The sequence below is a fragment of the Xiphophorus hellerii genome, chromosome 2 (genome assembly GCF_003331165.1).
Source record: "Xiphophorus hellerii strain 12219 chromosome 2, Xiphophorus_hellerii-4.1, whole genome shotgun sequence".
Taxonomy (NCBI): domain Eukaryota; kingdom Metazoa; phylum Chordata; class Actinopteri; order Cyprinodontiformes; family Poeciliidae; genus Xiphophorus; species Xiphophorus hellerii.
In genome coordinates, this window is record NC_045673.1 from 6,318,388 (window position 1) to 6,345,853 (window position 27,466).

General features: G+C 41.0%; 1 protein-coding gene across 2 annotated transcripts in view; it reads right to left on the bottom strand.

The window, feature by feature from the left end:
- Nucleotides 1–1,159: 1,159 nt before the first annotated feature.
- LOC116729108 (AT-rich interactive domain-containing protein 3B-like) overlaps nucleotides 1,160–27,466 on the bottom strand; it is a 28,519-nt gene continuing 2,212 nt past the window's right edge. For both annotated transcript variants that reach the window (XM_032577453.1, XM_032577462.1), the window contains exons 2-9: nucleotides 24,363–24,908; nucleotides 13,710–13,784; nucleotides 13,521–13,593; nucleotides 7,994–8,177; nucleotides 6,283–6,539; nucleotides 5,323–5,598; nucleotides 4,502–4,591; nucleotides 1,160–2,726 (exon numbers count right to left, since the gene is read on the bottom strand). In XM_032577453.1, the coding sequence (XP_032433344.1) occupies nucleotides 2,587–2,726; nucleotides 4,502–4,591; nucleotides 5,323–5,598; nucleotides 6,283–6,539; nucleotides 7,994–8,177; nucleotides 13,521–13,593; nucleotides 13,710–13,784; nucleotides 24,363–24,908 (1,641 nt within the window). In that variant the 3' untranslated portion in view covers nucleotides 1,160–2,586. The remainder of the gene's footprint in view (nucleotides 2,727–4,501; nucleotides 4,592–5,322; nucleotides 5,599–6,282; nucleotides 6,540–7,993; nucleotides 8,178–13,520; nucleotides 13,594–13,709; nucleotides 13,785–24,362; nucleotides 24,909–27,466) is intronic.

Genomic DNA, 27,466 nt, shown 5'->3' on the forward strand with positions numbered 1-27,466 from the left:
AAATGGAAATAGTATCTGGTTATTGTCTCCCCAAAGGTTTGTTTAAAAAATTGGATGCATAGATTTTGTTCTTCGATGTGTGTAAAAACAACTTTACTCCTCACCAAACTCCCGTCTGGAACAACAGATATGTGTTACAGAGAAATAAGTCTCTGTGTTTGGATCACTGGATGGAAAAAGGTATTTGGTCCATAAGACATTTTCTTAATGACAGTGGAGATTGGTTGTCTTATGACAAATTTTGCTTATTGTATAATTTGGATTGCTCACTGTACTCAGTTTAACACAGTAATGAACTCCATCCCCACTGCAGTCAAATATCTGGTTCAAAATATAAACAATAAAGTAGCTAATCTTCAGTTACCTGCACTTCAACTGTTTGGAGTTAACCTTTTGGACAAAAGTAATTCTAACAAACGGATGCGTCAGCATCTAACTAATTTTTTATTTCCTGTCCGACCAAATAAAAATCAATTTTAAATTTGTTTTCTGATTCAGAGGTTAATAAGTGGAGAACTGCTTACCTTAAATACCCTCCAAGTCCTAAAGCTAAAGAAGTTCATTTTAAAATTCTCAACATTTTTCCATCCAGGCAACTATTATGACAAAGATTCAACTTTGATACCAACAGCTGTACCTTTTGTGACAATGACATTGAAACAACAGATCATCTCTTTTTCTATTGTGTGTAAACTGGAACATGTTGGAGAAACTTTCAGGACTGGATCTCAACAAAACTTTTCCTACATCATCCCTTAAAAAGAGAGGATGTAATATTTGGAACCGCCCACAGAGACAGAAGAACCGACTTCTTTCTTAACCATGCTGATCCTCGACAAATTCTTCATCCACTCCTGCAAATGGGGAGATGGAAAACTTGACTTTTCAGCCTTTAAAAACCTTCTAATGGACAATCACTACAGAACCTTAAAACTGATGAAAAACAAGCAGGGAATACAGCTGTTGGACGCCACAATAATCTGAATTTATTTGAGAACTAATGCCCCTTTGTCTTTTTCTGTTTGTTTTTGTTGTTCTGCTATCCCTCTGTTTGATATCTGACAAATTTTATTTATTTATGTTTACTTTTTTATTGTTGTCTTATAATTATATGTGTGCCTTGATTTCTTCATGTATGTACATGCCACGTGATCTTGTATAATTGTTCAAAGTGTTTAATAAAAAAATTTAAAAAACTGTGGAGCATGGCTTACTTATAAGTTATTGTACGACCGGAGCCAGCACATTAACAACTTAATCTCCATTATCGTCCGCCATAGTGGTTTTTCTTCCCACTTGTGTGTATCAGGGCGCAGAACAGTGACGTTTGTCAAGTATCAATGACTTCCATGTCGGATGAACGTGACCTGGACGTTCAGATTCGGATCACATAAAAATCAGATGCGTATCGGATGTCCAAGTAGTCTGGATCGCATTCAAAGAAATCCGATCCGTGTTGTTCAGACTGCCATGAAAAAATAAGACACAGGTCGCAGGACCCAAAATTGGGTCGCTTCAGGTTTCAATGTGAACGTAGCTAAGATTGAATTTAACAGAATAAAAACACCAGCACTAGCTGCTTTCCAAAGTTTTTCCAGCACCACGAATCTCTGTTTTATTTCTCATGGCTGCCCATCCAAAGAAAGAATGAAACTCAGGACCAGCACAGCGGTAAATACCAAAGTCACAGCAGCAGCAAAGATATGTCTACTTGATTGTCCACATCCAGATTATTTTTAGCTCGCAGCTAAAGGAACATGTTGCATATTTCGAGTAGAATGAGGTAGCAGTGTCAGTGTTTTCCTGTCCAAAACAGGAGGTCATCAACCATACATTCTCTGCTTTTGTACAAACACAGCAACTCATTAGCAGATAAAGAGCAAGTCTGAGAAGCTTAACATGGGAAGACAACTGAGGTAAACGTTGCACCACTTCAGCATTACAAATAGTTCCCTGCTTAAACACAAGTCTCACTTTCATAGCCAACAGGAAATAAATGTTTAAAACTAAATCTAAATGATTAAATAATAAAAAACAGTAAATAGATCCATCCACTCTGCACACTTTCTTCTTCTGACAGTTTCTGAGAAAACATTTTCTTGTATATTCCCTGAAATCCTTGATGAAAATCATAAAGTATCAGTCAAGTTAACCTGAATAATTACAAAAGGCATCAGCAAAAACAGTTGAAGACAGACGCTATGTCACCAAGCTAAGGCTTTATGGTCTCTGCTAGCTACACTTTAGCAACTACATTCAGATTATTATGCAAATAAATTCAAGTAGTAGAAATTATTGGTGTCACTGAAACCCGAGCAGAGTCCATTAAGGATGTTCATTGTGTGTTCCCTGTCAAGTTCCTAAAAAAGAAAATATTCCTAACAGGTACAGTAAACTGATATGAATCCATATTTATGTGAAGGTTTCAAATGATATAGTCCAGTTTGAAAGACTATCAGAGTAAATTAAAAGTGATTAGGTGGAAAAAAGAGACTTTTTTCGTGTGTGACATTATTTTTCCCTGAAGTGCCCACTTTTTAAGTACCAGAGGCATATTAGGTGCATCAGAGACAGATTTTAAAAGCTTTAATTTGGTCCCTTAGAGGAGGTGGGAGACGAAAAGGATGAACTGTGAGAGCAGGAGAGGGCGCTGAAGCCGCTGGTTCCTGCTGGAGTTACGGTGTGTGACGACACGGGAGCGGAGGTCTTCTGGGCTAACAGGGTCCCTGCAGCACAGAGATAAGACAACACAATCAAGTCTCATCAATCTGTGCAAATACTTCTATAAAATTAGCCCTAAACAACAGCTTACACTGCCCAGCAGAAGCATTCCCAGCCCTTAAACTATTTTTTTACATTACAACCACAAACATCAATGTATTTAATTGGGATTTTATGCAATAGACAAAAGATTTTTATAATTTTAAGAAAAATGGCACATGCAGTGTTTCCCCCAGAAAATCTGCTAAGCTCAGTGGTAGGGACACTAGGGCAGTCCACCATGTTTTTGAGTTAAAAAATATTCAATGTTTAAAAAATTTGGAGATGCACGGCTTCATAATTTGGAAATAATAGCTTGTGAGGTTATCAGGTCGGTGCAGGAATGCCCAGTTCAATGTGTCAACCATGAATGTAGTGCGGAGAATGATCCGTTCTGCATGCTGAGTTCTTGATGTACGAGGTTGAAGACGAGTCAGTGAGTTGAATTCAGGAATACCATTTATTAATACCAAAATACAGCTGGTCCATTCTGACATGCCACCTTCAGGAGCCAGCAGACAAAATGGCATCAAACAAAAATTTTCCATTCCCTTCGTTAGCCTCCATCTAAGCTACACCTCAAAGAGGGCGTCATATCCATAGTGTGTCATATCCTCTGACCTTAGCTTTGAAGGTGTTTCCTAACATGTCATTTCCTTTAGCTTTACAGCTAGTAAAAAGAGATAGAAGGAAAACACAGAATTATTTATTCTCAATAGTAGATTAATCTGTCTTTCCTGTCACTCTTACTGGTGTATTGAAAAAAACTTATTTAAAATAACGCTTGGGCGTGCCGTGGTGGCGTAGGGGTTAGCGCGACCCACATTTGGAGGCCTCAAGTCCTCGACGCGGCTGTCGCGGGTTCGACTCCCGGACCCGGCGACATTTACCGCATGTCTTCCCCCCTCTCCCTCCCCCTTTCCTGTCAGCCTACTTCATGAAAAGGGACACTAGAGCCCACAAAAAGACCCCCTGGAGGGGTTACAAAAAAAAAAAAAAAAAATAACGCTTAGCCTGGCAGGGGGCAAGTATAGCCTGGTGGCCCGCCAGGCTTATAATACACAGGGGGAAACCCTGTACATGTGTCCTAACTTGAGGCATGTGACACAATGTGTTGGTGCAACACATTAAAATTATGTGGTTATAACCAGGGATCCACTTTCTTTCACTTCTGACACCTATATCTGAGGTTTATTATCGATCGATACGGATCCGATACAGAAAAATAGATCTGGTTGACTTAAACACAGACATAAATGTACTGAATTACAAATTTATTTGATGACTCTGCACCAGTTCAGCACACTTAAATACAGCAAAAGCTTCACAAGCTTAATCAAACATGTAAAAACAAAACAACTTTAAGCTGTTCAGTGAGTGCAATTAGGAGTATAAAAGTAATCTAAAATAAACAATAAAAATCATGAAACTGACATTCGGTTAGTCAAACATGTAAAAACTGCAACAAACCTTCTCTCAAATGGTTCACAAATTCTAGAAGTAATGTGAAATAAATAATAAAGCATGATGTCACTCAGCACAAAGCATAGAATTAGACTGAATAGATCTGACTTTACAGATCGGCAACATCGTCACCGATACACAATATAGAATTTTTTTTCAATATCAGGACTGATACAGGAATGAATATTTCTAGTTATTTATCTCTAATTGTAACATGAATTAAAAAACTCACGGTGGATGAATAGTTTTGCCAGGCGCTGCGCGTTTCATAACTGACCTGAGTAAACCGTCCCGTCGACCTCCACAGATACACTGATACTAGCTGGTCCGTTGGTAGAGATGCTGAGAGACAAATCCTTTTTCTTTTCTGCAACCCAAAGAAGCCAGTTAATAGCGGTCTTTCCACATTGTTATCCAAAACAATTAATCGATGAATCTTGATTTATCGATTAATTGGAATAATCAACTAATTTGGTTCATCATTAACTGGTGTATACAGACTTAAATAAAGCTCATTTGCTGAAAGAACAACATATTGGGGTCAGTAATTAAGCCAAAACTGTACTAAATATATAAACATTTTGTATTTAACAAAAGAAAAACCTTATTTTCCTGTAAATATGCTCTTCTCTAAACTTCTCAGGTGGTATTTTAGCTTTATCTGATTCAAATTCTGTCCAGTTATTAGGTTATGCAAAGAAACTAAATATGAAAAAATAAATTCAATAGCACTAGACTGTGTTGATGTGAAGTCAAGCAGAAAGGCCTGAGCTTTTCATATGTTGATGGTAAAAGTATATTTTCTTTGCTGCAGATGCATCTTTGATACAATGACCAGGTGTTCACTAAAGGAATGCTACGTTATTGTGTTTTAGGCAACAAAATGTTTATTTTCATATTTAAAAATGAAATTAATACTTATTTGCATTCCTCTTATGTATTTCTAATAAAAAATACAAATGAAAAATCTGCAGAAAGTGCCAATTTAAAAAAAAAAAAATCTGATTAATCAACAGAACAATCAATCCATTACTAAAATAATCGCTATCTGCAGCCCTAATCGGTTGTGGCGAGGAACCAGCAGCAGAAGTGACGCACCACTCCCGTTGTTGAGCTTCAGGCTCACGGGGTTGAAGTGGGACGCCATCGCCAGCAGGTTCTGCTGCAGCGCCTGCTGCATGAGACGCTGCTGCTCCTCCGCAAGCCGCATCATTTTCTTCTCCGGACCGTCGACTGGTCGATCCAGCCTCTCCCTGAGATGCTCTAACGTGGCGGGCTGTGCGAGCTGATGATGTGGATGATTGTGCTGCTGCTGCTGCTGGTGGTGGCCCAGAGCCATCGGCAGCCTGGATATGACCGGTGTTGAGTTCTCATCTGGTTTAAGAAAAAAAGAAAGAAGAAATCTGGAATTACTCAGGCTAACTCACTCTTTTAGTTTATATACATTCAGAATTTACATACTGGTTTATAAGCCTGGTGGACCACCAGGCTTAACTTGGCCACCCACCAGGCTAAGCAACTTACTTTTTCCATTTTTAGCAACACAATTCAAAAACACAAAATCTTACCAAGTAATTCAGGTCTAGTTTTTAATACGAATATTTTTACTACGCTTGAAATATGACAAACTAACTTAAAAGTAACTTTTCAGCAAGATACAGAGGCTTGTTTTAAGTAAATAATTCCTAAATATTGATGAAAAAGTTCTGGTTCTACTGGCAGAAAAATTTACTTACATCATGGGTAAAAGTCTTGTTATAAGTGAAATAATCTACTAATGGAAAAAGCACCTTTTCATCAATATTAAGGAATTATTTACTTAAAACAAGACTTTATATCTTGCTGAAAAGTTACTTTCAAGTTGGCACACCTAAAATACGACAAACTAAGATATGTGCATTAAAAATTAGACCAAAATTACTTGGTAGGATTTTGTGTTTTTGCAGTGTTGATTGACATAAATAATGTTCCAAAAACACAAAAACATATCATATCCTCCTTGTTTCACATCAAACCTAATAATTTAACCAGTATTCTGTTCGGTACCTCCTGCCCTACCTGTGCTTCGTTTTAAATTTGAACTGGCAGACAGGCTCATGTTGATGCCGTTGTGAGCGGTCGGGGGAGTGTGCATGGTCGGTGAGGGCAGGAGGGCATGTGGGGCAGAGGTCTGGGAAGGAGAGTAGCGGTAGAGGCTGCTGGTGTAGCTGGGACGGCGTCCCTCTCTGCGGTTGCTGTCGATCGCTGCCTGCAGCTCGCCCGGAGAGCTCAGACCTTTCTTAGCGCACTCAAACGGATACAGGTATTTCATATACCTGCAGGGAGACATTTCACAAGAAAGTTAGCACAATAAAAAAATCATTTACAAAAGCATTTAATGTGTAAAACGTTAGGGATAATCTACTCTCATTTACAATTTCAGCTGCAACAGTTTTGTAACTTAATCAGGGGTGAAGTGATTAATCGGATTAACTTAATTTATTTGATTAGGACAGTACACATTAATCAACATTAACCAACATTTATAGCTGTGTAAATATGCAGGAATTAGCACAATGGCTAAATTTTATCTTGTTTTAAGACAACTAACTACAATTCACAGGACATAACACAGCACATATTGATCTATTAAAAAAGAAAAAAAAAAAACATCAATAAAAGAAAACCTCATTATCAATCATGATTAACTGATTATTGAAATAATCGTCACCTAATTTAGTGATTGAGTAATTGTTGACCACAAATTTAAAGTAGACCAATTTCTGAATGAGCAATATTTTCAGATGAGTAAAATAAGCCAAAAAAATTTACAAAATATATACAATACATAAATATATGCAATAAACATAAAAATAACACCAATTGTTTGTAAATATGTTCAATGCAAATCTCCTAAAGTGCCAGAGATTTAGTTACAACCATTTTTAAAAAGTCTTATTTTGCAATCAACCAATTAATTAGTAAATCCAAAACAGCTTTCCTAGCCATTTAAGAGAGACAAAGACTGGTGTCATTAAACAAAAAAAAATGTGATTTGGATAAAAAAAAATAATTCTTAATCTTTAACAAAAGTTTGAAGATTTAGGAGTTTCTCTGAGAGTTAATGTGCTCAGGCCTCCACTTCACAACAAAGTATTTCTGTACGTTTCAAAGAACTATATAATCTGTGGTTGTAATCAAGCCATTGCAAAAAGGATTTAATCGCATAATAAATTAAAATGAGCTCAATAAATTCTAATGATTAATATTTATTGAAAGGCATTCTGTTTACAGAGATTTCATTATCAATCTTATTTATTATTTCAAATATATGTGGGTTTTATATCAATTATTATTTCATATTTTTGTTATTGTGTTTTCTTTTGGATCTTTAAAATATCCTCCAGTTCCTGTGTTAAGTGTTCTTTACAAAATTATAGTTTATTGATCTTTAGGAGCAATTGCTATTATTGATATATTACTTGAAAATGGTCTCAAAAACAATATTATCACAATAATTACTGGGACAATTTATCATCCAACAGACTTTGTAGGGTATTTGTAGGATATTAATACTTTTGTAAGGCACTGCTGACAGCTGGTAGATTTTTATACCAAATAAACATCAATTAATTACCCAGCTTCCTTTAAGAATATTTAGAAATTAATTCAAACTGAACAAGCAGTTCCTTCATAAGTGCTTCTGTATCTCCTCACTATGAATATAATTCTCTTGTCCTGTTGTGTCTCAGCAACAGCAACAGTATTTGCGTTAGAAATGAAGACGTACTGCGTGCGCAGGGTGAAGGCTGCACTGGTGATGGAGGTGGGCAGATTGAGGCCTTTGGTGATTTCCCTCCAGATCTTCTTGTTGATGACCTCCACCAGTCCTCCCTTCTCCGTCACCAGCTTGTAAAGCCTGTACAGGTCCAGCACCTGTTTCGCCATGATGGGAATGCGGTTCACAGGAGTTCCTGCACACGGAAAGGAACAGATGTAAGGAAAAAACCACGTTAATAGAGACTAACCACGAAGGTTCTGTTAGGCTACCACTGCAGCCGGAAGTGACCCAAATCCGATTTTCTGTGAAATCCCATTTTTATTTCTGTGAGGTCGTTTTTATGTGATCTCTCGAATTAACTGCAAACTGCCCGAAAGTGTCCCGCATGCGCAGTAGAGCGCAGAATTACGTCACAGAGAGCGTGCCCAGTGTTTGCGGAAGTAAATATGGATGCTAACGGTGGAGCATAGCTTACGATTTCTAAAGTTGTTGTCCGACCGGAGCCAGAACATTAACAGCTTAATCCTCATTATCGTCCGCCATGGTTGTTGTTTTTCTTCCCGCTTGCGGGACGCAGAATAGCGACTTTCATCGAGAATTTAGGTCGAATTATCTTTTTCTTTGTGCAACTTTACTTAGCTATGCTGTCTGGGGCTCAGCCTGGTGGTCACCCAGGCAGACAGGACTTGAGGGACAGACAAGAGCAGCCAAGACCCAATGATGAAGGAAAACTTGGACTTGGTGTTCCTCGCCCGGACTCACGGGCCCATCTGGAGCCAGGCCTGGGGGGGGCACGATTAGCGTCTGGTCGGGCTTTTACCATGGAGCCCGCGGGTCAGCCCGAGAGGAAACATGGCCCCTCCCAGGGCCCACCACCGTGGGAGGGGCCAAAGGTCTGGGTGCAGGGGGGATGGTGGCGCAGAGGGAGGGACCCTGGCCGGTCCGATCCTCGGTGCAGAAACTGGCTCTTGGGACGTGGAATGTCACCTCTCTGGTGGGGAAGGAGCCGGAGCTAGTGCGTGAGGTCGAGAGGTTCCGGCTAGAAATAGTCGGTCTCACCTCGACGCACGGCTCTGGTTCTGGAACCAGTCTCCTTGAGAGGGGCTGGACATACTTCCACTCTGGAGTTGCCCAAGGTGAGAGGCGTCGGGCAGGAGTGGGCATACTTGTTGCTCCCCATCTCGGCGCCTGTACGTTGGGGTTTACCCCGGTGAACGAGAGGGTAGCATCCCTCCGCCTACGGGTGGGGGGACGGGTTCTGACTGTCGTTTGTGCTTACGGGCCGAACGACAGTTCAGATTACCCACCCTTTTTGGAGTCCTTAGAGGGGGTACTGGAGAGTGCTCCTCCTGGGGACTCCCTTGTTCTGCTGGGGGACTTCAACGCTCACGTGGGCAATGACAGTGAGACCTGGAGGGGCGTGGTTGGGAGGAACGGCCCGCCCGACCTGAACTCGAGCGGTGTTCTGTTGCTGGACTTCTGTGCTCGCCATGGATTGTCCATAACGAACACCATGTTCAAGCATAAGGGTGTCCATATGTGCACTTGGCACCAGGACACCCTAGGCCGCAGTTCGATGATCGACTTTGTCATCGTTTCATCGGATCTGCGGCCGTATGTCTTGGACACTCGGGTGAAGAGAGGTGCGGAGCTGTCCACTGACCACTACCTGGTGGTGAGTTGGCTCCGGTGGTGGGGGCGAAAGCCGGTCAGACCTGGCAGGCCCAAACGTGTTGTGAGGGTCTGCTGGGAACGTCTGGCGGAATCCCCTGTGAGACGGAGCTTTAACTCCCATCTCCGGCAAAACTTCGAACACGTCCCGGGGGAGGTGGGGGACATGGAGTCTGAGTGGACCGTGTTCCGTGCCTCCATTGTCGAGGCGGCCGATCGGAGCTGTGGCCGCAAGGTTGTCGGTGCCTGTCGCGGCGGCAACCCTCGAACCCGCTGGTGGACACCTTCGGTGAGGGATGCCGTCAGGCTGAAGAAGGAGTCCTATCGGGCCTTTTTGGCCTGTGGGACTCCGGAAGCAGCTGATGGGTACCGGCGGGCGAAGCGGCATGCGGCTCGGGCGGTTGCTGAGGCAAAAACCCGGGCGTGGGAGGAGTTTGGAGAGGCCATGGAGAAAGACTTCCGTACGGCTTCGAGGCGATTCTGGTCCACCATCCGGCGTCTCAGGGGGGGGAAGCGGTGCAGCACCAACACTGTTTATAGTGGGGATGGTGTGCTGCTGACCTCTACTCGGGACGTTGTGGGCCGGTGGGCAGAGTACTTCGAAGACCTCCTCAATCCCACCAACATGCCTTCCACTGAGGAAGCGGAGCCTGGGGACTCTGGGTTGGGCTCTCCAATCTCTGGGGACGAGGTCGCCGAGGTGGTTAAAAAGCTCCTCGGTGGCAGGGCCCCGGGGGTGGATGAGATCCGCCCGGAGTTCCTTAAGGCTCTGGATGTTGTAGGGTTGTGTTGGTTGACGCGACTCTGCAATGTCGCATGGACATCGGGGGCAGTTCCCCTGGATTGGCAGACTGGGGTGGTGGTCCCCCTGTTCAAAAAGGGGGACCGGAGGGTGTGCTCCAATTATAGAGGGGTCACACTCTTAAGCCTCCCTGGCAAGGTCTATTCAGGGGTCCTGGAGAGGAGGGTCCGTCGGATAGTCGAACCTCGGATTCAGGAAGAGCAGTGTGGTTTTCGTCCTGGTCGTGGAACGCTGGACCAGCTCTACACCCTCGGCAGGGTCCTGGAGGGTGCATGGGAGTTCGCCCAACCAGTCTACATGTGTTTTGTGGACCTGGAGAAGGCGTTCGACCGTGTCCCTCGGGGAGCCCTGTGGGGGGTTCTCCGGGAGTATGGGGTACCGGGCCCTTTGATACGGGCTGTCAGGTCCCTGTATGACCGGTGTCAGAGTCTGGTCCGCATTGCCGGCAGTAAGTCGGGCTCGTTTCCGGTGAGAGTTGGACTCCGCCAGGGCTGCCCTTTGTCACCGATTCTGTTCATCACTTTCATGGACAGAATTTCTAGGCGCAGCCAAGGTGTTGAGGGGATCCGATTTGGTGGCCTTAGGATCTCATCTCTGCTTTTTGCAGACGATGTGGTCCTTTTGGCTTCATCAGATCGTGATCTGCAGCTCTCGCTGGAGCGGTTCGCAGCCGAGTGTGACGCGGCCGGGATGAGGATCAGTGCCTCCAAATCCGAGGCCATGGTCTTGAGCCGGAAAAGGGTAGAGTGCCTTCTCCGGGTCAGGGGGGGTGTCCTGCCCCAAGTGGAGGAGTTTAAGTATCTCGGGATCTTGTTCACGAATGGGGGAAGAAGGGAGCGGGAGATCGACAGGCGGATTGGCGCAGCGTCTGCTGTCAAGCGGGCGCTGTACCGGTCCGTCGTGGTGAAGAGAGAGCTGAGCCAAAAAGCGAAGCTCTCGATTTACCGGTCGATCTACGTTCCCACCCTCATCTATGGTCATGAGCTTTGGGTCATGACCGAAAGAACGAGATCGCGGATACAAGCGGCCGAAATGGGTTTTCTCCGTAGGGTGGCTGGGCTCTCCCTTAGAGATAGGGTGAGAAGCTCAGTCATCCGGGAGGGACTCAGAGTAGAGCCGCTGCTCCTTCACATCGAGAGGAGCCAGTTGAGGTGGCTCGGGCATCTGGTCAGGATGCCTCCTAGACGCCTCCCTGGTGAGGTGTTCCGGGCACGTCCCACCGGGAGGAGGCCCCGGGGAAGACCCAGGACACGCTGGAGGGACTATGTCTCTCGGCTGGCCTGGGAACGCCTCGGGATTCCCCCGGAGGAGCTAGAAGAAGTGGCTGGGGAGAGGGAAGTCTGGGCCTCCCTTCTGAAGCTGCTACCCCCGCGACCCGACCTCGGATAAGCGGAAGAAGATGGATGGATGGATGGAACTTTACTTAATAAAAATAAGCACAAAAAATAAGGTAATTTACAATAGTGTGACTTTATAGAGGGCATAGCAGAGGCAAACTTAGAAATGAGAATACAAAAGCAAAACTGATAAAAACTATTAATAAAACTACAACAAAGGGATTAATACTTTAGGATTAACATGCATTGGTGGGCAATTCCATTCATATTTCAGTCAGGTATTCATAATTTTCAATACATTTCAGATATTTCAACTATAACTGGAATTCAGATTTTTTTTTTTTTATTTGAACTGGGGATGATCTTAGCACTCTGTTTATGAATAAAGAATGTTGCCAGGCAGAATATCAGATTACAAGAAAGTTCTATTTTTTGTTTGTTTTTCAATAACACTCCAAAAGTTACCATATCTCTAGAAATAGATTCAGGAAGCGTTCAGGTCGGATGGATGCAACATAGCTGTTCAGACTCAGGTCACATTTGAAAATATCAAACATCAGATTGCATTCGAAAAAAAGCCGATCTGTTGTTCAGACGGTCATGAAAAGATCAGGTGCAGGTCACGTTGAGGTAAAAAAAAAAAAAAAAAAGGATTTGTGTGACTTCAGCCTGCAGTGTGACTTCATAGACTATTAACAAGAGCGGCTCAAGCGGACAGGATGAGAACATTTTCTGACTTCCACACCTGAGGGCATTAGGTCGGTGTTAGGTAATGAGGTTTAGCTCGTATAATCCATGTTGATTGACTCGACAATGAAGCTCATTTCAGATTGATGGGGGTGGGGAGCAACAGCTTTTGTTCATTTGATTACAGGGGGAGGAGGGCTGGTGGAACCAACCGGGTCTGCAAGTCACACTGGTTGACAGCCAACTCCTCCACTTCTGATTTGGAGCAAAGCCAATTAAAGGCGGAGACTAAAACACAGCTGCAGAAATACGACTAGTTTGTGCTTAAACTGAACACATGCAACAAACTCACACCACAGCTCCAATTTCTACATTAGCTAATAATAATTTTTTAGAAACATTCACAGAGTTTGAACTTTTCCTCATTTTAATTATTCACAAACTTAAACGCATTTTACTTTATATTTATAGACAAACAAAGTGAAGTGGACTGAGAATGCTACATAACTTTTACACAACTTAAATCTGAAGAGTATGGCATGCATTTGTTAAATCAACATTCAAAATGTTTAAATCAAAGCATATCAAAGTGTCACAATGGCCCAGTCAAAGCCCGGACTAACCTAGAATCTGTTGTAAGACTTAAAAGTTTATATTTGCAGATGCTCTTTTGTAAAGATTGACATAAAATTTGGTTTCTAGATCTAAAAAGCAGGAAGTGAGGAACAAAAAGGAATTATTTAAGTAAATACAGTTACATTTCATACTTTTAAAATATCAGTTTGTAGAAAAAAGATGAAAACCATTCATAATTTCTTCCACATGTTGGTCTATCTCTTAAAACTCCAATACAACAGATTGAAGTTTATGGTTGCAATGTGAGGAAATGCTTGAAGGGGTTTGAGTACTTTTGCATAACAACGTATAGCAATTTTTAAAATCCGATATTAAAATAAAAGAAACAAAGATCTTCCTAGTAAAGAGACTCGACATTGTTAAGAAAAAATTGCATCAAACAGAAAAAAAGTTACAAATTTACCCCGTTTCTGCATGAAGACAAAGAGCTCATCAAGAAACTCCTTCCGTTGGGGATCGTTATCCAGTTCATAGAGCTGCAACAGAAAAAAACAAACTGTTAAACACAGTGGGGTTGTTTTTTTAAAATATATATATATATATATATATATAGATGTATTTTTATATTATTTTCTTTCCTACGCCGTCCAACCTTGGCAAAATCTCTAGACGGCTCTCCTCTCGCTTTTGCTCCGTCAGATTCCTCCGTCCAGACGCCGCTTCCTCTCTGCAGACACACAGACTTCATTTTATTAATCAAAACAAAATATTTCTTGTAGATATAAATAATATGATAAATTAAAATGAGCTTTATAATTTCCATTCTGATTATTAATACTTTTTAAAGAGCAAATTTGTTTACAGATATTTATAATCTATTTTATTTATGTTTTGGTTTTGTGTGGTTCTTATTTCATTTTTATTTATTGTGTTTCTATTTTGGATATTTGAAATGTCTCCCAGTGCCAGTGTGGAGAGTTCTTTATAAAATTATACTTTATTTTATACAGCGAGAACTTGCGTCACCTTCCTGAAAATAATGGCCCAACTAATTGTTTTGCCAAAAGTGATTATTGCAAAAAGAATAAAATATCACCCCATTTTTATTGCCAAAAGATAATTTAGGCCAAAAAAAGACAGAAAACACTTTTGAATAAATATAACTTGGGTTATTTTTTAAGAAGGTGATGATATATTACCATCAATAATTTCTGGAACTGTTTAATGTGGAATTGTTTAATAATTACACTTTGCAGAGAAAAAGCTTGTGCAATTTCTTTCGTTGCACAATCAGCTTTAGATTCTTCAGTGCAGCTCAAAGCATCTTTTAATAGATCATTCTAATATTTTCCAGTCCAGCTTACTTCATCATAAAGCAAAGCTAAAACCTGCTGCAAACTATAAATGATTAAACTTCCTCAGTTTATAACTGTATGAAAAACCCATCCTTAACAACAGAGTGCTGCCGTTTCATGCTGAACGCCACCAATTCACATCCGGCCATTTTTACTCCTAAAATTACAACATGAGCTAACTGCTAAGTCAGAGCAACGCAGCAGGTCTAGTTTCCTGTTCATCACTTTTTCAGCTGCAGTCGGAGCATTTCACCACAAAGCTGGAAGTCTGAGGTACAAATGTTGAAGAGATCTGGTTAGAAACACAATCTTTCAGTCATGCAAACATATGTTTGCTTATTAACCATCACATTCAAACTCATGTTAAATAGTAGTCAGTACTTCCCTGCCTTCATGTAAAGTAGCTCTGAATAATCCCAAATAAAGTTCTGATGTTCTGGCTGACATCTTAAAATAAAAGGTATGGTCTGTACAGAGCTTGTAAACGTAAAAAATGATCTGATTGTAAAATAATATCAAACAGGCGAAGAGTATTAAGGAATTTCCAAACCATTCACTGCAAAAAACCCACAAAATCTTCCCCTTTGTTCTAGTTTCTAGTGCAAATATCTTAGCACACTTGAAATAAGACAAAACTAACTTAAAAGTAACTTTTTAGCAAATGACATAGAGGATTGTTTTAAGTAAATAATTCTTTAAAATTTATGGAAAAGTACTTGTTCCACCAGCAGATAAATTAACCTAAAACATGGGAAAATTTTGTTGTTTTAAGTGAAATAATCTGCCAATGAAACTAGTACTTTTTCATCAATTCATATTAAGGAATTATTTGCTTAAAACAAGCCTCTATGTCTTTTGCTAAAAAGTAACTTTTAAGTTAGTTGTCATGTGTGCTGAGATATTTACAAAAATACTTGGTAGGATTTTGTATTTTTGCAGTGTTAGATAGGTAGTTAGCTAGGAGCGAGTGTCATGGACTTCCATATGTGGTAATAATTCGGATCTGATTTCTTTCAAAGCGTCTGCAGTCTGAATGGTCCTGCTGCATTTTATTCCGACATTTACGTCACTGATGGAAAAAGCCAGAAACTGCAAATACAGACGAAAACGATGTTGGTTGTGTTTTCTTTTAATTAGCTGAATAAACTATAAAACCGATCCATAAACGGCTGTGTCCATTATTATTTCCATAAACAGAGCGCCGTTGCGCTGTGTGACATCAACGTTCTTCTTCAGCGCATGCGTGTCGTTTTGGGGTCGTAAATCTACAGAAATCTGATTGCTGTTAGTAGTATGAACAGCCATGCAAATTAAAACAAAAGAGAGAGTGGCTGAGTAAATAAAAAACTGTTTTTATCTGATGTAATGTAGAGTGAAAGTAAGTCGGTATCTGAGGCTTGAGGACAAACAGGTTAGGTTTGGATTCCTAACCTGCAGCGACTCCGGGTCAAAGGTGAACCAGATGTTGTGGATTTGAGGAGAAAATGTTTATTTCAGACATTAAGAGACTCGAGACTGAACTCTGACTTGTGGCAAAAGTAAAGACGGCGACTTTACTTAGAAAAAGTGACTTGTGAACATCTTTTCAGTCAGCATACACTTATGCAAACATGTACTTTTAATTTTTTTAAATGTTCTCTCTAAAAGATTGTTCTTCTAATGAGTTGCACAGGTTATAGATCCAATTAAAAGATGGAAAACCTGAAAGGATTGATGTTAAAACCTGGGGTACTTTTAATATCTACGATGATGTTTCACAGAGATCAGACCAGATTCCACTTTGTGTTGGTAGATTAGTCAATTTCTGTTTGTCTACAAGTAATAATTACACCTCATTCAAACTGTGATCAAAGCAAATAACTGCAGTAGGTAGATGTGGGTTTTTTTGTTGACACTAATTATTCAGACTCTTACCAGATGCCACCAGTTTCTCACCAGTTTGAAAGAGTCTTTACATTTACTGAAGTGTGCCAGTGAAACATTCGGGTGAGTGGGTGTGGTTGCTATAAGACGTATCACATGACAACGCACCTCAAAACAAAAAATAAAAAACAAAGCCAGAGTGGGGAGAGCTAAAGAGAAGGCATGTTAAAACCAGTTTTAACATTCTGGTTTCACCGCCTTGGAAGTCCATTAAATCCTTTCCTGCTGCCTAAAGATGCGTCTGAACCCAGAGACCTGCAGCGGGAACATTAAATTTAAATAATGTGAAGAGAAGCCAAGGCACTGCTTACAGGATGGGACTGTTTCTGCTGTTAAGTTTATTTAATGATCACCATTAGCCTCTCCTGTAGTACAGACTTTTACTTCTTGGATCCACACAAAACACTGCAATAAAAAAATCCTTTAAGTCACAATGGTATTCCTTGGAACACAAAATTAAACACAAATTCAAATCAACTGCTTCAGCATCTTAAAAACATTATGAAAAGACAAATTACCCAAACACAAACTATTCCAGCTTCTCCATTTGTTTTCTCTACCCACTGAATGAAAAACAAACACATTTTAACCAAAAAATTCACCACACACAGACACACACCTGCAGCTTTTGTTAAAGTTTCATAGGTTTTATATTGAATGAAACTGATTTGGAAAAAAAAAAAAATCTCATTTTGTCCTTAGAATACCAAAATGTCCACTTATCTTTATATTTTGGTCCATCTGATTATGTAATTTTTAAGTATTAAGTCAGGGGTGTGAAACTCATCTTCATTTTTGGGTCATATCAAAAATTGGAATATTCTTAAAGGGCCAGCTGTGCCAGAATTTTGTGATTGTTTTTGTGTTTTTTTGCAATCAAAATTGCATATTATGTGGTGCTAATTTAGAAATATTTGTAAGGACTTTTTAATGATATTTGAGCTTTATTGGACACAGACTGACTTGACTACCAGGTAAGGCTGAGGCAGCAGTCACTTCACCCCAAAGTTTATACCAATTTTGAGAACATTTTGCAGTAAAATCAGAAAAAAATGTGGGGATTTGCTGATTTTGTGTGAATTTTGCGGATTTGTGGAAAAACTGGAGGGACTAATTGATGTAATTTGGAAACTAGAGGGCCACATAAAAAGCTACGGCGGGCTAGATTTGGCCCCTGGGCCTCCAGTTTGACACGTGTATTAAGTGATTGATAATTTGATCAGTTCTTGAGTAGACTTTTTACTCAGTACCTTTTAACTTACTTGAGTAATGTTTTGGATGTCTATGTTTTACTTTTACTTGAATAAAAATATGTTGAAGTAGTGCTAATGTTACCTGAGTAAATTATTTCTACCCACTTCTCGCTTTGACCGCAAAATAAAAATAAAAAAAAATTAAAAAAGCAAAACCTCGAAAGCATCCGAATTGGGCCTTTAGCGCCCAAAGCGGAGGGAGATTAAACGAATCAGGCTCTTTGGAAAGTTTAAAGTGACGTGTGTTATTCCTCAATCACCATCCCCCCCTTCAAGCAACCAGCAAGACATTAAAGGTTAAATATGTAAGGGCAGTGTGAGTGCAACAGCGCAGAAAAGCCTGCTGAGAGCTCATTTTCTAGCTGAAGTGCTCTGAAAGCTTTATTATGATGCAGGCATTAAAACGGAAAGCCGACAGAATGTGCGTTTTTTCCACAGCATTCATTCGATTACATTGTTCCTGTTTCGACATTACAAATCCTGGATTTCTCTGCCTTAGTGGAGATTTGTCAGTGTCATACTAAAGCATGTCAATGGCACATAGGTGATCCCCGTGTTTAGATGATCATGTTGTAGATTAAAACAAGCATGTGTTACAGGCAACAAAACATGTTTTTATATTGGACATAATTAAATCCCCTAAATATTGCCTTTGTGGTCATTCATAACATCAGACTTTTCTCAAAGGAGCTTTATTTAGCAATTATGCGTTATATACAAATATTCCTGCTCACTTAATGTTTAATGTGGCAACAAGATGTCATTTGAAGCTAATAACCAGAATTTTTTTTCAGCCTGGGAACCATTAATCAGTTAGCTCGTGTTTATAGTAAAAACAATTCAAACTGGAAACACTAGCACACAATTAGCAGCTGCATCGCTGTGATAAACCCAGACGTGTCGCTTGTTTCCCAGATTTATAGCCACATTCCTCTTAGAGTTAATTTCCTCTCACGCCAACAGGCCACTTTGTGTCTGGGCTAGTCCCCACACAGTTCGCAAACATTTGGTCAAAAACTATCGCCTGTCCAATTAGGAAGTCTTTCTACACTTTAAAATGTTTGGTTCTACTAACCTTGAAGCCTCAACCCACACTAAACTGGGGAACCTAGCAGGAGATTGTAAGTGTTTTGCTAGGCAACCAAGCTAACCACAACTAGCAAAACAAACCAATACCAATGCATTTTTAACACTTGAGAAATATTTTCCATTTGTAGAGGTTATACAGTTGTAAAAGTGATGTCCTTCAGCTGTAAAGCACCTGATTAAGCCACCGGAAGACACACAGAGAGCCTCAGTTTTATAAAAATAATAACAATAATAATGGATTTTATTTGACAGCATCTTTCAAAACACCCAAGGACACTTTACAACATAAAAAACACAAATTAAACAGTAAAGAAATGGCTACAAGACACAAAACCACAAAATAACTACACAATTAAAGTGAGAAGGCTAACTTGAACAGATGAGTTTTGAGTTGTGCTTTGAAGGTCAAAAGAGAGTCAATATTATACATTTTATAGTGTTATTTTTGGCCGGGTCATTATAAGTCACACCAACAAAGCATCTACAAAAAAATCTCCAACTTATTGCCACAGAAATGCTGATTTCTTACTGCATGGTGGCCAGATTTTGTTGTTATGGTTTGATTTTTCTGACTGAAATGCAGCAAAACTCCCCTGCAAAACTTACACTGCAAAAACACAAAGTCTTATCAAGTATTTTTGTCCAGTTTCTAGTGAAGAAATCTTTGTACACTTGAAATAAGACAAAACTAACCTACAGGTAGCTTTTCAGCAAGATACTCAAGATACTGGAGCTTGTTTTGAGTAAAAATACTGACTTAAAAAAGTACTAGTTCCACTGGTAAATTTTTTTTACTTATAAGAAGACATTTTTTCCCATTTTATAAATGAAATAATCTGCCAGCGGAGCCAGTACTTTTATACTATAAAACGAGCTCACATATCTCGCTAAAAAGTTACTTGTAAGTTACATTTGGAATAAGACTAAAACTAAGATATTTGAACTAGAAAATAGACCAAAATACTTGGTAGGATTTTATGTTTTTGAAGTGTACCTTGAAGATCCTGATTTTTGTTGTTTTTTTAAGGTTTGGTTTATCCTAATTTTTTCTAAGTTTATCCTACATCTGGATTTATCCTGCTGGATTGAGTCAGTCAGCTACTTCCTGAATATGGCAGTAAAGCTGTTTGTGTTGATTCTCAATCAAATGAAATGAGCTCCATTTAAAAAATAAAAAATAAGAGGGGCAGAATGTATCTTTCACAAAAACATATTTGTTTAAACTGTCATTATGTTGTGACAGTTTGTTATGAGACAGATAATATGTGAAAAGACTGAGCTACTATTGCCATATGAAGAAAAATAAAATATAAAATAAATAAAAAAAACTGAAACTGACAAAAACAATAGATTGACTAAATTGTTCATGTAAAAAATAAGCTGCACCAAAACAGGTGCAATAAGGAATTATAAATATAATGTAAAATAAATAATAAAGCACGACTTCGCTCAGAGTGCAAAGCATAGAATTAGACTGAATAGATCTGCGTTTATGGATCAGGCACATTGTCATCAATAACCGATAGATTTTTTTCCAATATTTCATACTTTCTCAAAACTAGATATTAATATTCCAATCACATTTTTTTTTACTATTCTCTTCAGTGAGAGGTTTCTTCAAATTCACTGTAACACAAGAGATATTTCCTGTCCACAGCAATCACTATCTACAATTACTTTCAAAATAAAATTTTAATTAATATGAGCTACAACATTAAATTTCTCTTTGGGATCAATAAAGTGGTTTTGAATTTAAAACTCAACTGATTAAAAATTGGAAACATTGGAGACCATTTAATTCCCAAGTGTGCAGGAAATGCTTGAGATAGCGTTAAAACTTTTTTTTTAACATAGTTGAATGCATTTGAAAAACTACAAGATAAAGAGGTAAAGGTCAGACATCTTCCTTATTTAATCATTACTTCCACTTGAGTGCGTCAAAGCTTTTTCCTATCACAACAGCCATTTGAACTCCATCATCCATTTAATCCAGGTAATCATTTAGCCAACCATTTTATTAATATGTTACTTTGAGCAATCAACATTAAGCATTTGGTCTTACTTTAGTACAGCCATGTTTTTATTAACAATCAACTGCTTGGTAAAATACACATCGCCTCTTGACTGTTTGTACTTTAACTGTGTTTTCTACACACATCCTGAAGAAGGGGATGTGCTTAATAGACCCTCAAAGAATTTGTTTCTGTTTTCAGGAGTTAAAACACGTCACTCACACACACGCACGTTTGTGTGGCTATCTTTGTTGGGACTTTCCATTGACCTTACCCTTACCCCAACCATTACATACCTAACCCCAACCCTATCCAAAACTCAATTCGCACCTTAGTCCTAAATCTAACCCCTGACACAAATACAGCATTTCTCCTTGTGGGGACCACGCTTCGGTCCCCACAAGGAGCAGTGGGTCCCCACAACGTAGTATGTCAGGAAAATGGTCCTCACAAGGTATTACAAACAAACGCACACACACACACACACACACACCCACGCACACACACACACACACACACACACACACACCCACCCACCCACCCACACACACACACACACACACACACACTGTTGACTCTGCCAATAGCCTCAACTTGGAATTTCTAATAAAGGACGCTGACCGTTCCAGCAAAAACCCATTGAAGGTAGATAAACATCTCGTTCCTTTCCAAAATAACCAACCCCCAACTTATTGATGAGCCAGTGAGACCAACTGCAGGTCTATTAACAAAGAGCTTGTGGTTAATTGCTCAGAGCTTTCACACATGCTGGCCTGGGAGCCCTGATAGCATTCAGCATGCAGGTCAGAAAACTGTTTAATTTGCTCTGTCAGAGACATCATTTAGCAATGTCAGGTTAAGTATTTTAATTTACGTCTTATGTTGGGTAATGAATGGTGCTGAAAGTAGGAATTGGGGCTGACAAATGTATCACAACATAAGTGTCTCATATCAGTCGATATTGATAATTATTGACTAGTTTTTTGTTTTAAATATAAGGAATACAGTCAAATGATGTAACCTTTCCTGTTTTAACCGGTTTTCACTCCATATTGTTGCTTCTTATTTTTAACTTTAAACTGCTGCTGTGGCAGTTAGTTACTCAGCAGTTTGTTGCTAGGTAACCACAGAATGTGTGAGTTGCTAGGTAACCAAAGAGTGAGTGAGTCAGTTGATCCCAGCTAGCTGTGAGAAGTTAAGTGGCTAAAGTATTTCCTCTGCCTAAATCCCCCAGAATGCAGTGCGGTTCTGCATCGCAGTTCAGTGAATTATTAAACATTTTGTCAGATATATTATCGATATTGATTATGTGTGTATTGTAATATATTATTAATGAATTTATCTTCATTTATGGATGATACAAATTAATACAAACAGTAAAAATCTAATGTCACTCTTTTAATAAGCCTGATTAAAATGATTCACCAGTCCAGATGGACATAAACGAAAAGTTTACCCTTTAATCTGCTTCAGCAAGTCAAGATCATCCAACTATTTAATGAACCATGTGGTTTCACTGCAGGTTTCTCAGAAACTATCAGCAATTATTACTACAATACGGCTCTTTTTCATACTACAGATGTGAGGCAACTCTGAGTTGATGTCAATCTCTGGTTTTCTTCGAGGTCTGAATTGCTCATTTTGATTTTGACCATTTCAGACTTTTTTCCCCAGTGTTTTTAAAACACAGAAAATGTTCCCATAAGCTTTAATACTCTCACAAAAATAAAAGGGTTTCAAGATTATCTCCTACTATACATCAAAGCATGAGTTATGACGTAAGAGGCAGCGCACAACCTGGTTAGTTCACCAGTCCATTTCTCCTCATCTTTATCTCAATATAATCAAACTAAATTAAAATGCAGCAAAGTGAATCATCCTTTATAATTTTATGAATAATATAGAAACAAATAGCACCAATCAGAGCCAATTCAGGGGAATTTAGCTGATACAAACATCTGGTGATGAACGTCTGCATCAAAATTAGTTTCTTTGTAGTTTGGGTCCTTTTATGCACACATTTGTAAATATCTAGCATATATGAATGTACATCCGGTTATGTTTACTGATAACCGATGATCTAACGTCTGAAACTGTGGTAATGCAACTCATAAATAATATTTACCAGTAGATGTTTGCTTGGGGTTATTTTGGAGGTTTAGTCAATTATATTCCATAAAAGAGCAACAAATAAATGAAAATTCTATTCAACACAAAGTTTTCAGAAAAAAATACAATGAAAAATATTTTTCTGATTTGAGGTTTGTTTTTAAACAGTTCATCTCAATAATTCATGAAGATCTCTAATAAATAAATGAAACTGTTTAAGCCAAAAGATGTTTACATGTATGAAATTGAAGAGGAAAAACTGTGGATGTAAAGGTGCAAACCGAGTAGGAAGTATGTTTATTCCACATGATGTTTTTTGAAAATCTTGACAGCCGGCACTAAAAAGTGTGTTATTAATCAGTTTTCATACCTGAAAATGATTTTTTCTGAACTTATTTTAACAAACAGAGACTAGAATTGGCCATTTTTATCCTCAGCAGCAAAAAGGCAGCTGGTTAAATACTAAATTGTTCATTAAAAGCATCAAAACTCAGACTTCCCACCATGTTTCAGACCATAAAACGCATCAACATCTATTTCAATATACAATACTTTGGGGTTTGAAGAACATTGCAGGTTATGGACTTATATCTCGTCTTATTTCTTGCAGTTAAAAACAATTGCATTGAAATTATGAGCTCAAACTTGAAAGAAAATCAGAAATCGGTATCAACTGAAAGAAACCTGATCAATGCATTTCTAGTAATTAAATGCTGAAGCATTGATAGGATTCCAGCTGTTTTAAACATATTAAAAATGTGAAAACTGAAGGAAAACAGGATCAAAACAGAACAATTTGTGAATAAATCCTTGGAAACAGAAGAAAGGAAAACAGAAGTAGCTGTTTTCATGCTGAGAGTCACCAGCCTTAGCTGTCCCTCCACCCGCTGGCCTCATTAATCATAATGTGTTATATTGACATGAGGCTTTTCAAGGGAAATCCGTAGAGAACAACCAATCAGGAACGATTCACAGCAAGGAAACCTTTTTCTTAAAAAACATCTGGGAACCATCACCATCGTCAGCACTAAGCTTTGGATTCATGATTTCCATAAACACATCAATACAGTAGCGAAAATCACCTCTGCTCTCATTTTTCACTGGCAAAAACACTAAATATAACCAAGTATTTTTGGTCTAGTTTCTAGTGCAAATATCCTAGTGTTAGAAATAAAACAAAACAAACTCATAAGTAAATTTATCCAGATGTAGGAGCTCGTTTTAATGTCAATAGTTCCTTAATATTAATGAAAAAGTCCAAGTTCCAATGGCAGGTTTTTTCACTTTTAACATGCGAAAATATATTTTCATGAAGTGAAATAATTATTGACTAGTTTTTGTTGTTAGTTTTTTTTTTGCTGAAAGATTGTTGTTCTTGGCATTTTTTTAAACCTGCTTGCATCAAACTCAGTTAATAATTTCAGCCCAAACAAAATCTGCAGATGTTTGTTTTGACTTTAAAGAGGTTAAAACATTCATGAAACCTTTTTTTAGGACAAACAGACATCTGCACCAGTAGAAAATATGAACACTGTCGTTAACTCTGGAATCGAGTGCAGCCTACCAGTTTGAAGAGCTCATCGTATCCCCAGTCAGCGAGGCTGTTGGGCGACGTGAAGCTGCTCTGACCCGCAGGAGGCAGCAGGTTCTTCTCCTCCTGCTCCTCTTTCACTGCTGAAGGCGAAGGCTCAGACTTTTGCTCCGCGCCAGACGGCAGAGACGTGGAATACGGCTGGAAGTGGGAAACATGTTGGAAACTCATTTTCCTCTCGTCTCCCTCTCCCTCCAACTCATCCCCCTCTTTAGGCTCCAGCATTTCCCGCTGTTCTCCATCTGCGCTCTCCTGCTTCGGCTCTGTCTGGTTCAGGACGGTTTGGTGGATCGGTCCGTCCGGTTCCCCACACAGCAGCGGGTCCGACCTGGAGCCGCCGGGCCCTCGGGCCGCCACGGCCTGATGGGCCAAGAGGAACTGAGCTTGAAGGAAATGTTTCTCCTGCAGGTTCATCTCCAGTTTGGCTCCTGGGTGCCTCTGCAGCTGCTCCATCACCGCCTCTAGCTTCACGCCTCCAGGAACGGACTGCTGCAGACTCCCCTCGTCAGAAAGGTTCGACTGTGGATGAAAACAAACAAACAAAAAGCACAAAATTATCAGAAGCTAAGAAACCTGATGCACCAATCGGTTGGCTAAATATCATAAGGTTTCCCCAGAAAACGCCTGATGGCGGCCCGTCGTTCATCCAGCAGCCTGTCGTGTTTTTGAGTTAAAAATTTTTTAAAGTTGGCAGGAAATTTGAAAATATCACTTGATACTTATGTGGTATTGAAATGATTGGAATATTAATACCTGAACACCAACTATAAAGTCTTAAAAAATGCAGACTTTTTAAAAAGACTTAAAGAAATAAGCAATGCTAAGCCTGGTGGGGGCACAAGTAAAGCCTGGTGGCCCACCAGGCTTACAATACACTGGGGCAAACCCAGAATCAGAATCGTAAAGTTTTTTTTCCTTATTGGCTCTGATTGGTGATTGGGACAAGGCTTATTTGTTCGTTTGTTTTTTAGGAATAATTAATACGGGTGTACCGATTGCCGATCTTTAAAGGCCTGACCTTCCAATTCAAATTTTGACTGATTTTATTATCTGAAATGTTGCTAAACATAGGAAGGAAGTTGCTGAGTTGGTAAGAGTGGGGCGACTATTGTAAAGTGAAAACGTGCAGATGACCTGGTGGGCCGGTCAGTCAACCGTCTCTAAAAGCAAAACAGGACAGCGGCTGATTTTTAGATCTTTGATGAGGTAAATAAGATCGGTGGATAAGATCAGCTTCATAAATAAGTAGAAGCCGATCTCCCAAAATACATCAATGTACCCATAATAGTCTTTCTCCATGGCCTCTCCAAACTCCTCCCACGCCCGAGTTTTTGCCTCAGCAACCGCCCGAGCCGCATGCCGCTTCGCCCGCCGGTACCCATCAGCTGCTTCCGGAGTCCCACAGGCCAAAAAGGCCCGATAGGACTCCTTCTTCAGCCTGACGGCATCCCTCACCGAAGGTGTCCACCAGCGGGTTCGAGGGTTGCCGCCGCGACAGGCACCGACAACCTTGCGGCCACAGCTCCGATCGGCCGCCTCGACAATGGAGGCACGGAACACGGTCCACTCAGACTCCATGTCCCCCACCTCCCCCGGGACGTGTTCGAAGTTTTGCCGGAGATGGGAGTTAAAGCTCCGTCTCACAGGGGATTCCGCCAGACGTTCCCAGCAGACCCTCACAACACGTTTGGGCCTGCCAGGTCTGACCGGCTTTCGCCCCCACCACCGGAGCCAACTCACCACCAGGTAGTGGTCAGTGGACAGCTCCGCACCTCTCTTCACCCGAGTGTCCAAGACATACGGCCGCAGATCCGATGAAACGATGACAAAGTCGATCATCGAACTGCGGCCTAGGGTGTCCTGGTGCCAAGTGCACATATGGACACCCTTATGCTTGAACATGGTGTTCGTTATGGACAATCCATGGCGAGCACAGAAGTCCAGCAACAGAACACCGCTCGAGTTCAGGTCGGGCGGGCCGTTCCTCCCAACCACGCCCCTCCAGGTCTCACTGTCATTGCCCACGTGAGCGTTGAAGTCCCCCAGCAGAACAAGGGAGTCCCCAGGAGGAGCACTCTCCAGTACCCCCTCTAAGGACTCCAAAAAGGGTGGGTAATCTGAACTGTCGTTCGGCCCGTAAGCACAAACGACAGTCAGAACCCGTCCCCCCACCCGTAGGCGGAGGGATGCTACCCTCTCGTTCACCGGGGTAAACCCCAACGTACAGGCGCCGAGATGGGGAGCAACAAGTATGCCCACTCCTGCCCGACGCCTCTCACCTTGGGCAACTCCAGAGTGGAAGTATGTCCAGCCCCTCTCAAGGAGACTGGTTCCAGAACCAGAGCCGTGCGTCGAGGTGAGACCGACTATTTCTAGCCGGAACCTCTCGACCTCACGCACTAGCTCCGGCTCCTTCCCCACCAGAGAGGTGACATTCCACGTCCCAAGAGCCAGTTTCTGAAACCGAGGATCGGACCGCCAGGGTCCCCTCCCTCCGCTGCCACCCATCCCACACTGCACCCGACCCCTTTGGCCCCTCCCACGGGTGGTGGGCCCATGGGAGGGCCCACCACCCGTCCTTAAGGCTCTGGATGTTGTAGGGTTGTGTTGGTTGACGCGACTCTGCAATGTCGCATGGACATCGGGGGCAGTTCCCCTGGATTGGCAGACTGGGGTGGTGGTCCCCCTGTTCAAAAAGGGGGACCGGAGGGTGTGCTCCAATTATAGAGGGGTCACACTCTTAAGCCTCCCTGGCAAGGTCTATTCAGGGGTCCTGGAGAGGAGGGTCCGTCGGATAGTCGAACCTCGGATTCAGGAAGAGCAGTGTGGTTTTCGTCCTGGTCGTGGAACACTGGACCAGCTCTACACCCTCGGCAGGGTCCTGGAGGGTGCATGGGAGTTCGCCCAACCAGTCTACATGTGTTTTGTGGACTTGGAGAAGGCGTTCGACCGTGTCCCTCGGGGAGCCCTGTGGGGGGTTCTCCGGGAGTATGGGGTACCGGGCCCTTTGATACGGGCTGTCAGGTCCCTGTATGACCGGTGTCAGAGTCTGGTCCGCATTGCCGGCAGTAAGTCGG